Source organism: Pistacia vera, unplaced genomic scaffold (genome assembly GCF_008641045.1).
Source record: "Pistacia vera cultivar Batoury unplaced genomic scaffold, PisVer_v2 Contig21, whole genome shotgun sequence".
Classification (NCBI taxonomy): domain Eukaryota; kingdom Viridiplantae; phylum Streptophyta; class Magnoliopsida; order Sapindales; family Anacardiaceae; genus Pistacia; species Pistacia vera.
In genome coordinates this window covers 333,198-344,521 of record NW_022196013.1, presented here as the reverse complement: position 1 = coordinate 344,521, position 11,324 = coordinate 333,198, and the positions used below count along the sequence as shown (strand labels likewise).

Below are 11,324 nucleotides of genomic sequence, written 5' to 3'. Positions count from 1 at the left end.
TGCGTATTATATGTATTCGAATAATAATAACAAATGGTGCGTTTGATTTATTATTTTGGATAAGATTTTAGGAATAATATTGGGTAGTTAAATAGGGAAGTATTACGAGGTAAAATTTAAAAATTTATAAAAAAAAGCCCTTAGGTTTACAAATTTAATTAAACACCCTAATATATAAAATGACAAAAATACCCCTACCACCTGCAGTGCCAGATTCCGGCCACCATCGTCGGAATCTGGCCGAAAAATCGCGTTACGACACAGACCGGTTGGATTTGTGTCGTAACGCGTCGTTATGGCTTTTTCCGGCCAGATCCACCACGGATCTGGTCGAAAAAGGCCAGATCTACGGCCTGCTATGGTTGCGACGGTCAGAAAAGGCCAAAACGAGGTCGTCATCTTGGCCATTATTGACCGATAACGACGGCCATTTCTTTGCGACGACCAGAAGCTAGATCGGTGAATTACCAACCATTTCCGATCGGTAATTCACTGTTGTGGTAGATTCCGACTACCACCGACGGTGGTTGTCGGAATCTGACAAGTATGGGTCACAGGGATGTTTTTGTTAATTTTTAAACTTTTTTTCAGGGGGTATTTAATGAAATTAATAATCTTGTGGGGACTAAAAGTAATTAAAAAAATAAGGTAATATTTCTGGAATAATGTGCTAAATATTATTTGGAGAATAGGATTGAGAATATGGACATAAATTTATCAAGAACGTGGTGTATCTACACTCAAGACCACTATAGAGAAGCCTACAATCAAGAATTATCTCAGGGCAAAATCACCAGTAATCCCCACAAGAGCAGACCCCGTTCTTAAAATGGTGGAACCGGTGCATATCGCGCACTATTATATATCGTCCAGTTACAAGTGAAATGTACTTGGTTGCATTGTGACAGTCCCCACAAACTCGCAAATTTTTCCTAATGTGTATCGTTGAACCTGGTTTGGTATTTAGAAGTCCGAATGCAATAGCCAGCTTCTCACTGTGGCTACTGAGCAACTGCTCCTGAACATCGTTTTCCACATCATGAATTGAGTTGGTATCAGGCACATAACCGGCTGCTTTGATTTCATCTACGAGTGTCTCAAGGAAAGCGTATATTCTTTTTGATTCGGGATGACTTGTGCTACCAGAATAGAAACTGTGAACCTCATTTCTCAATTCAACTAAACTGCAGCCTGGAGTTTTCTGAAGCCCTTGCTTCTCCATGACAGTTCTCACTTTGGCCACTTTGTCCCACATTGAAGCTGCAGCGTATATGTTAGCCAGCAATACATGGTACCCACCCTCGTCGGGGTTCAATTCAAACAGTCTGTCTGCTGCCTGTTCACCTAACTCAACATTTTTATGAATCTTGCAAGCACCCAACATTGCACCATACACAGTAATACCTGGCTCAAATGGCATCTTTTGAATGAAATCCCAAGCCTCGTTAAGTCTGCCAGCTCGACCAAGAAGATCAACCATGGCACCATAGTGATCCATTGCAGGCTCTATGCCATAATCTTCCTTCATGCTGGTAAAGTAGCTAAGTCCCTCCTCAACCAAACCAGAGTGGCTGCAAGCCGAGATGACACATAGAAATGTAACATCATTGGGTTTGATGACACCCTTTCGCATTTCATTGAAAAGTTCTGCAGCCTCTTTTCCAAGTCCATTAGTGCCATATCCATCTATCATGGCGTTCCATGTCGTTACATGCCTTTGACTCATCATGTCAAAAAGCTTTCTTGCAGTGCCAATTGCTCCACATTTTGCATACATGTCAACAAGAGCAGTTGTCACAAAAACATTCTTGTCAAAACAACTTCTTATAACAAGTCCGTGAATCCATTTTGCATGGCGTGTAATTGATAGCTCTGCCAGAGCTGGGATTACACTCACCATCGTAAATGAATCTGGTTTTACATTGTGTGATTGCATCTCACAGAAGTAATTTAAAGCCTCATTTACACGACCATTTTGCGCATAACCTAATATAATAGCATTCCAAGAGACCAGTGTTTTACCCTTCAATTTTCTAAATATATCAGCAGCTATATCAACTCTCTTAGACTTGGAGTACATTGAAATCAAGGAATTCATCACAGAAACATCTGTTCCAAGTTTGAACTGATCTAACAACTTATGAACAAACATTCCTCGCTCCAAATCACCCAAATCGGCACAAGCATGTAGGGCTTCCATTATAGTAACATTAGTTGGTTCGACTCCTTCATCCAACATCTTCAGAAAAATTACCATCGCTTCTTCCGCATTTCCACCTTCTATATACCCAGAAATCATCGAATTCCACGAAACAACATTCCTACTCTTCATCCCATCAAAAATCAATCGCGCAGTCCCAACACACCCACATTTTGAATACATATCAACCAATGCAGTAGCAACATTCACAAGCGACTCAAACCCAGCCCTCACAGCATACCCATGAACAGCCTTCCCAATTCTCAAAGCCCCCATATTCGCAACAGCGGGCAAAATTGACACAATCGTTACCAAATCACCTCTTCGACCTTCCTCATTCATCCGAACGACCAACTCCAACGCCTTCCCCGCCAACCCATTTTGCGCATACCCAGAAATAATCGTATTCCAAGACACCAAATCTCTCTCAGGCATTCTATCAAACATCTTATACGCTTCATAAATCCGCCCACATTTCGCATACATATTAACAACCCCAGTCATAGCAAACAAATTCTCCGAAAACCCATTAACAATCAACTGCCCATGAATCTCCTTCCCCCTCCGAATCTCTCCCTTATCGCCACACACCTTCAACAAATAAGTAAAGTTATACACAACAGGCTCAACATTATCTTCCCTCATCCTCACAAAAAACGCTACAGCCTCATCCAAAGATGAAAACTTTGCATACCCTTTAAGCAAAGTGTGATAAAGGGCATCCAATTTACACGGAATGGGTTCAAAAGCGCGGGCGGCTTCGGTGAGGCTATTGTAGTTGCAGAACAAGCTAACGAGCTTGGTCTGGAACAAGTGCTCTTTGTAGAGGCCGTTTTTGAGGATGAGAGGGAGGATTTGGCGGAGCTCTATTGGGGAAGTGCAGAGCTCGAGGAGGAGAGCGGCCGGGTGAGTGTAGACGTGAGAGGGAATGTGGGTTCTTTGGGAAAGAGTGTGGGGAATTGGTGGCGGCGAGTTTGTGGGCCGTGGTGGTGAGAAGACTGAGAGCTGTGAGCTCAACATCTCTGTGGAGAGCTACTCCTCTCTACACTGTAGAGTTCACGAAATTTTTTGAGATTTAATGGAGTAACGAACTTAACGACTACAACAAGGGAGTGGCTACAGTACCGGGACGGTAATCTTACTGGGCTAATTGGAGTGATTTTAAATTTTTTATTTATCCTATATAATCATATTCGTATCATCGTATTTTCTTTTCTTAATTTTTTAAGGAAATCTAGAAAATGGTGTGATTATTTACACCCATAAGCCATTTTTTTTTTAAAAGTGTATATTCAAAAAAAAATATTAGTAATAAAATCGATAAATTAATAATTAACTGAACAAAAAACACAATAAAAAGTATAAGGGTGAATAGTTTCGGGTATCCGTCGGAATTGTTAGGAACCGGAACTGGAACCTAAAATGCAAGTTTCGATTCCTTTCCGAGGTACCTTGTAAAATTAATTACCCCCTATTAATTAAAAAAATTATATACACCCCTAATAGTTCATAAAGTTCACACATTCACCCTCGTTTCCTAAACCAGTTCTCAGTAGGGTACCCGAATGTAGGTTCTGATTCTGGTTCCCGGTTCTTACACTGTAGGAATTGTAACCAAAATGGGGAGTTCTAGATTCCAAATTTCTAGAATTGAAACCTACCCTATGAGGGTCAGTTTCAATTCCTACCCAGAATTAGCAATCCGAGCACCTGCCAGTTTCGAGTCTACCCTTTACCTATGATTACCCCTAATAAAAACCAATAAATTTGTTAAAATGTGATTTAAAAAAATATTCCCTAGATTTTAGTATGATGTATATTTAGCAAAATAAGTTGTAGAGCATATTTTTGAATGTAAATAGCCACTGTCTAAAATATTATGTCTATGTTAATTAAAAAAAAAAAAAATGGTTATGTGGACAAAAGTATCATACAATAACATTATCAATGNCTTTTCTTCCATGAACTCAGCCCTTCCAGAATCAGCATACTGATATTCCATACTTTTGGGCATATAGTTTTGATTCCATACTTCTTACAAAATGGAAGCCAAGACCTTGCAACCTTAAAAGCTTCCTTCATGCCAGTCAAAGTTATTGAAGCACCTCCATCGTCTGAAAGATAAACATGCAGTTTCTCGGGTGGATAATCAAGCGCCATAGCTGATAAAATAGTATTCGCCAAACCCTTTTATCTCCCTATCTTCATCACGTTACTTCACGTGCTGAAGACTTTGAGCGTGTCTCTCGTGAGAGAAGACTCATTACTAACAATGGCCATGCCCCGTACGAGTCAGGGTGGGTTTCTGTTCCATTTCGTCACCCTTATACTTTGCAAACCTTAGCACTTGAACCTGAACTCAAGAAGCAGATAATGGACGATCGCTTTCTAATGGCAAAGAGTTTTACCACAGAGTTGGACGCCCTTGGAAACGTGGTTATTTGCTTTATAAGGTGCCAGGATCTAGAAAATTAAACTACCTTTGCTATGACGTATATGATCTTGAGCTCACCAAAGTTACAGACAATTCAGAGCTGAGAGCATTGCTTATACAAACTACAAACCGTTCAATCATTGTAATCGAGGATATAGACTGGTTGGTTGATCTAAGAGCGGACAGAATGTCAAAGAAAAGATCAAATTCACACCCGTCAAAAAAGCACATGGAGTCGCTATATGACGATGGAGAAGAGAATGGAAGGGTTCACTTTCAGGGTTGTTAAATTTCACTGATGGTCTATGGTCATGCTGTGGAGAAGAGAAGATAATAATATTCACCACAAATCATAAACAGAATGCGGATCCGGCGCTAGTTAGTTTTGGCTTCCTGGCAGAGAAAAGAAGCTCTATAGTAAACCAAGAAAGCTATATCCATTTGCGGAGTTTTTTTATTTTTTTTTTATTTTCATATTTTGGTTAAGAATGGACGTCCCTTATTTGCGGGCGTCCGTCCAAAATTAATGGACGGCTGTCTCTAAATGTTTTTTAATTTTTTAAAAAAAAATTGTTAATGGACAGGCATCCATTAAAATATAAACGCCCGTCAATATTTAGGGACACCAATCCATAACCTATGAACGGCCGTCCCTAATTTTTATAAAAACATTTTATTCTATTTTACTTATGGAAGAGGGTCCTTTAAATGGGGATACCCGTCCATAGTAAATGGACCCCCGTTCGTATAATATGGACGGGAGTCCATGTAAGTGAACGATCATCTATATTTGATGGACGACCGTTCACTAGAAAAATATTTAATAACGCGTCTGAATTGCTGGTGTGAGTCAGGGGACACGTAGGCCGGTACACATTTTCGGTGCAAAAATGCCAGTGTCCGTAGCTTTATTGTATCTTTTGTTCCTTTGTTTTGTATTTTTTGATTAATTATTTTTTTATTTTATGGCTTAATCAAATGTTAATTATCTTGATTTAATGGAAATTATTTATAAGGTAGCTGAAATTAATTATATTACTAATTAATTATCTTGACTTAAGTTTTGGTTGACTTTAGCTTAGCTATGTGTGATCAAACTCATGAAAATTTATATTATAATCTTTAAAAGCTAAAAAAAAAAAATAGTTTTGCTTAAGGTTTACTCAACACATTTACTCAAAATTTTGCTTCTCATAAATTTATTCAAGCAGAAAAGTATTATGTTATTGTATTCTTTTCTCTCATGTTCTTGATATTGTATTATTTATTATTATTATTATTATTTTGCTTAAAGTTTGGTATTTTTTTAAAGATTTCACTAGTTGTTTGACAAATGATGGAGCCGTGAAGACACCCTCGCCCAACCCCCCCCCCACACAAAAATCCTAGATCCGTCACAGGTTTGGGTTTGTGGACCTATTGGGATATTTGGTTTATTTGGGTCCATTTGTGTATTAGGGCTTATTTGGGCTTTTGGGTTGAGCTGAGTGTTGAGTGGGTTGGTTGAGTCTAGGCCTGTAGTTGGTGTGCTGGGTTCCATTTTTGGTTTGGCAAAGAAGAGGAACAAAGCCGGATTTCTGTTTTGCAGGTGAAGCAACAAAAGTGGACGAGATTGGACTAAGGAGAGTTGAGCAATGAGGAAAGATTTGCTAGAATACCTACTCTGATGCCATGTTACAATCTGAAGAAGAAGTGGCAAAAGTAGTAGTGAGACTATCTAAGACTGCCAGGAAGAAATAACAGAGGCAAGAGTAGCAACAAGTTGTAGAAAATGCCTAAGAGAAATAAAGCAATGTAAATGGAGAACAATTTCTGTAAAAGTGCTTCTGTTGTATTTTCATTGTATCAATGTTATAATTTATACATGAAGAATGCGATCTGTAAGGATACAAATAATTACACAATCAACACATAAATGGAAACAATATTTTGTTACTAATATTCTGATCTTGATCACACTAAATCCTGATGCTGATTCAGAATTCCATCATTTACCAAACAAAATCACTTTCTTTTTTTCTATTTTATTTTCTTGCCAAAATAAGTTTTTATTATTATTATTATTTTACAAAATAAGATATTTTGCACACTTGTACATGGCTCGAAGGCTGTGTAAAGACAGCCAAAAAAAAAAAAAACCTTTGAAACTTCCAACAAACAAAACAAAGAATACCAAACCACCTTACAAGCCTTTGATACCTCCCGACATTCAGATCCCCCACCAAACAATGTCAAATAAAGCCATACCTTGAGGGCACGAGTTCAAGATTTGACACAAAGAAGCAGAAGAAAAAAAAATACCCACATCATACCTATCAAGCAATAGTCAAAATCATGGCTGCCGAAACCTTCAAAAATCAAATAAGAAAAAAAAAAAAAATTCCACAAATGGCTATCGAATTATAAAATTGTTCCAAAATCATGGCTGCCGATATATTCCAAAAAGTCATCCAAAGAATTTTCCCAAAAATAAATTAAAAAATGGTTCTTTAAATTTCATTCGGGGTAGAATTATTGCATTGGTGGAGCCAAATATTCCAACAAAAGTTGCAGGCAGTATTCTAAAAAAGTGAATTAAAATGGTGAGGGGAATAGAATTTGGTTCTTTAACTTTCATTTGGGGTATAATTATTGCATTGGTGGAGCCAAATATTCTAACAAAAGTCGCAGACAGTATTCTTAATTATCTTGTGAATAAAATAAAGTGCTAACTTTATTAAAGAGAATTCTTTGTAAAAGTTTAATCGGTTGCTTTCTTTTTTGCAAGCTTTCCAACAATCACTATGTGAAAGCATTTATTTATTATTTTTTTATATAATATATAACTTTAAATCAAGCAAATATTATTAGTAAATATCAATATAAATAGAACATATATTTTTTGTTTGTTTTTATTTTTTTTATTTTATACATTTGTATTTTTAACATAGATAAAGTGATTTGAAAGAAAAAACTCGATTCTTAAATAATAAACTCAGTATTTTGTAATTCTCGTATCTATAATTATCAATCATCATAATAAGATAATATACAAGATGGTCTAGTATTATATATATATAGATATATGTTAATGTCACTATTATTCTAAGATTTTATGATATAATATTCTTTAAAAATATTCATTAGATATATTAATAAACATAAAGAAGAAAAATATTATTTATTATCATTAATATGAGTGAGTTTATTTAGAATTGCTACGCATACATGCATACACATACTAGATACGTCATTAGTTGTCTTCACTATATAAATATTCTTCAAGGATTTTAAACCACACAAATACACAGCCAAAGATATTTTTTTCGCGCATTGTTCATTTGCATTGTTCAGGGGTATTATAAATCACTAAAGGCAAATTAATTTTGTGAATCATTCTCGCAAAAAAAAAAATGGAAAGAAGAATCAATGAAGCAGCAGTAGAGGGGAATATAATTTCCTTGCTTAATTTGCTTCAAGAGGATGCTCTAATTCTTGATAGAATTACTGTGAGCTGTTACGGAGAGACACCTTTGCACATAGCTTCCATGCTTGGCCATGCAGAATTTGTGCAGGAACTTCTTGGTCGAAAGCCTGAGCTTGCCGGAGAGCTTGATTCCCGTAAATCATCACCGCTTCACTTAGCAACTTCAAAAGGGTACTTAGATATAGTTAAAAAATTGGTATCGGTTAACCCTGAAATGTGCTTTGCTCGTGATCGTGACGGAAAAAACCCAGTACATATTGCTGTCATCAAGGGTCATGTTAGTGTCTTAAAAGAGTTGGTTAAAGTGAGACCTAATGCGGCTTGAATGTTGATGGAACGAGGTGAAACGGTTTTACATGCCTGCGTGAGATTTGACCAGTTGGAGGCAATGAAATTCTTGATGGAGCAAATGAGTGATCATGAGTTTGTGAATTCTAAGCATGACGATGGCAACACTATATTGCATCTGGCGGTGGCATGTAAACAAGTGGAGGTACGTATGAAGAGTAGGACTAAATTAATAATTAATTAATGTATTTTTGCTTATATATATCTGTGTAAATTGGCCAGTGTTAGAATTAGATTTTCTCCTTAGAAGCGCCAAACTTACTCTCAATTGATTCCATGTAAAGCTAAGCACACATAAGAAACTCTAAAATTGAGCCAAGAAAGACAACAGCCTCAACAAGCATATGCACGAGTAAGGGTGAGTAGGTCCAGCCCAGCTCAAATCTCAAGAATCGGAACCGAAACTGCACGATACCGATTCCTGAGATTTAGGAACTGAACTAGTACTGTAATTGGAACATTTCCGGTAGATTCCAATTCTAGGTACCCTATGGTTCTGATCAACCCAAATTTTATGCTCACCCTTATTAACGAGTACTTCATACAATTATGAAAACTCTCTTACATAGAACATCAATGAGAAAGGCTTATTTTTTTTTTCTTTTTTTTTTATATAAAAATATCATAAGAAAACCACTAAAAATAAAGATAGGCTGACAAACACTTCTCATTAACTTCTTTTACAAACGCAATGTGACAGCTCGCATTTGGTTAGACAGGACCCATTGTTGGGCAAACAAGACTATTACAAGTTGACAAATTGCGAACTAACACGTTGTGTTTGTGAAAGAAAGTTAGTAGTTAGTAAAAAGTGTTTGTCAGTATAGTATTACTCAACCACTAATTCTAACCCCTAAATGTATTCAATCATGATGCCAATCTCTCTCTCTCTCTCTCTCTCTCTCTCTCTCTCTCTCTCTCTCTCTCTCTCTATATATATTATATGATATTTATATATATATATATATATATATATTATAGTATATAATCCTTTTGGATTTGTTAATGCAAATAAATTCGTTTTGTGTCTCATAATATATATACTAAGCAACAATTTAATGTGCAGGCAATACAGTTTTTGACTACTAATAATGTAATAGAAGTGAATGCTCTTAATAAAAGTGGTTTTACAGCTTTGGATATTTTAAAACAAAGCACAAGAGATCTAAAAGATTATGAAATTGCGGAGTTGCTTAGACGTGGGGGACCTATTTCTGCAAAAGACATTGCCGCATCGACGCATGAACTTGGCTCCAAACAAACTAGAACCTTAACATCTCATGACAATAATCAAATTAATATGTTGCGCCCTCAAGGTAACCGTATAGAAAAGTCCGTTGAGAAGAAAGATGATTGGTTGAAAGAAATGAATAATGCCTTGATGGTGGTAGCATCACTAATAGCTACTGTAACATTTCAAACTGGTCTGAACCCTCCTGGTGGTGTATGGCAAGACACTAAACAAGTCCAAGATGGTGCCCCCACATCTGAACCAAATCACGAGGCAGGGGAGTCAATAATGGCAGATACATCATTATTTTACTCTTCTACTTTGTTTAATTTGTTTCACTTCCAGTACCATAGGGTTTGTTGCGTCTCTTTGCATCATTTTACTGCTCGTGAGTGGTTTGCCATTTTGTAAACGCAGGTTGTTTACATGGATTTTGATGGTGATCCTGTGGGTTGCAATTTCGGCATTAACAATTGCTTATCTCTTCTCGCTAAGTTTTATTACAGGCCCGAATGAACCAGTCATTGGGGACGTATCTGCTACAGTGATGGTATTATTTGTATGGATGGGCGTGATGGGGATTCTTCTTCTGAGTCACACCATTCGTCTTGTAAAAAAGATAACAGTCTATTTCATAAAATTAACAATAGCACGGAGAGATACTAATGGTTCAAATGGTGATGAACAATGTCATAGTGTCTAATATCTACAATATTAATTATTAATGTGTAGATATTATGTTTTTGAGAGACCGTATGTACTTTTATGATAATGTTATACATTTTTTTTTTCTAGGTATGTAGAGTATTTATGTTTTGTGCATGTAACAAAAGTGAAGAACTTGTTGAGTAATAGAGATGTAATAAAAGTGTTAGTTTTCGAAGGCTTACTTGCAATCAAATAGGCTATCAGGTCTGCTACCAATTATACCTTCATGTTTTAATGATCGCAATCTTTCGAACAAATTTCTTTGGATCTAAGATGTTTCAATAATTTCAGTGCCATGGTCATGGAGAATGCTACGAGCAATGTTTTCGAATTTGGTAGCAGTTATATGGGTAAGTAATTTGTTGAGGATGCAAGCCTTGTGTGATGAAAGGGGAAATGAATGAATATAGCACTATTCTTAATTTTGTAAGAAAGTACAGACCTTTCCAAAAACAATTTCTTCGGAGCGATTCCGGTCAAGGTGACAAACTTTAAAACATTTCTTTATTAGACAACAGAACATTTATTGGTCACCAATCAATAAATGCTCATTTACGGACTACCCGACATTCTTCCCCTAAATAAACACGAAACTGACTAATCTCCCAAGATCCATAACCCAGAATGAATATTTTCACCAAAAGAGAGATGTGGGTGAGCTCCAACAACAAGCTCTTCGCCTTGGCTGTACTGATGGCAGCCATATCTACCGATGCTCAAACCATATGCAATATGCCAGCTGCTGGTTTGATGGGGTGCAAGCCTGTCTGTGACACCTCCAAACCCAACCCAGCCGGCTGCAATGTGCTGTTCGGCTCTCACGCATGCAGATATGCAATATGAACCCTTAATACTATGTACAATTGCGACCCTGTCAATGTGAAAAGCAAGAAACTAGAGCTAGACTCAGCAAAATGCTATCAATTAACAATAGGAA

At 36.8% G+C, this 11,324-nt stretch overlaps 1 protein-coding gene and 1 pseudogene across 1 annotated transcript; one reads left to right on the top strand and one right to left on the bottom strand.

Annotated features, from left to right (window-relative positions):
• Positions 1 to 675: 675 nt before the first annotated feature.
• LOC116129199 (pentatricopeptide repeat-containing protein At1g11290, chloroplastic-like) lies at positions 676 to 3,247 on the bottom strand. The gene has a single exon (XM_031414946.1). It carries the CDS (start codon positions 3,218 to 3,220, stop codon positions 791 to 793), a length of 2,430 nt encoding a protein of 809 aa, XP_031270806.1. The 5' UTR covers positions 3,221 to 3,247; the 3' UTR covers positions 676 to 790.
• Positions 3,248 to 7,961: 4,714 nt separating this feature from the next.
• LOC116129201 lies at positions 7,962 to 10,520 on the top strand (annotated as a pseudogene).
• The last annotated feature ends 804 nt before the right edge of the window (positions 10,521 to 11,324 follow it).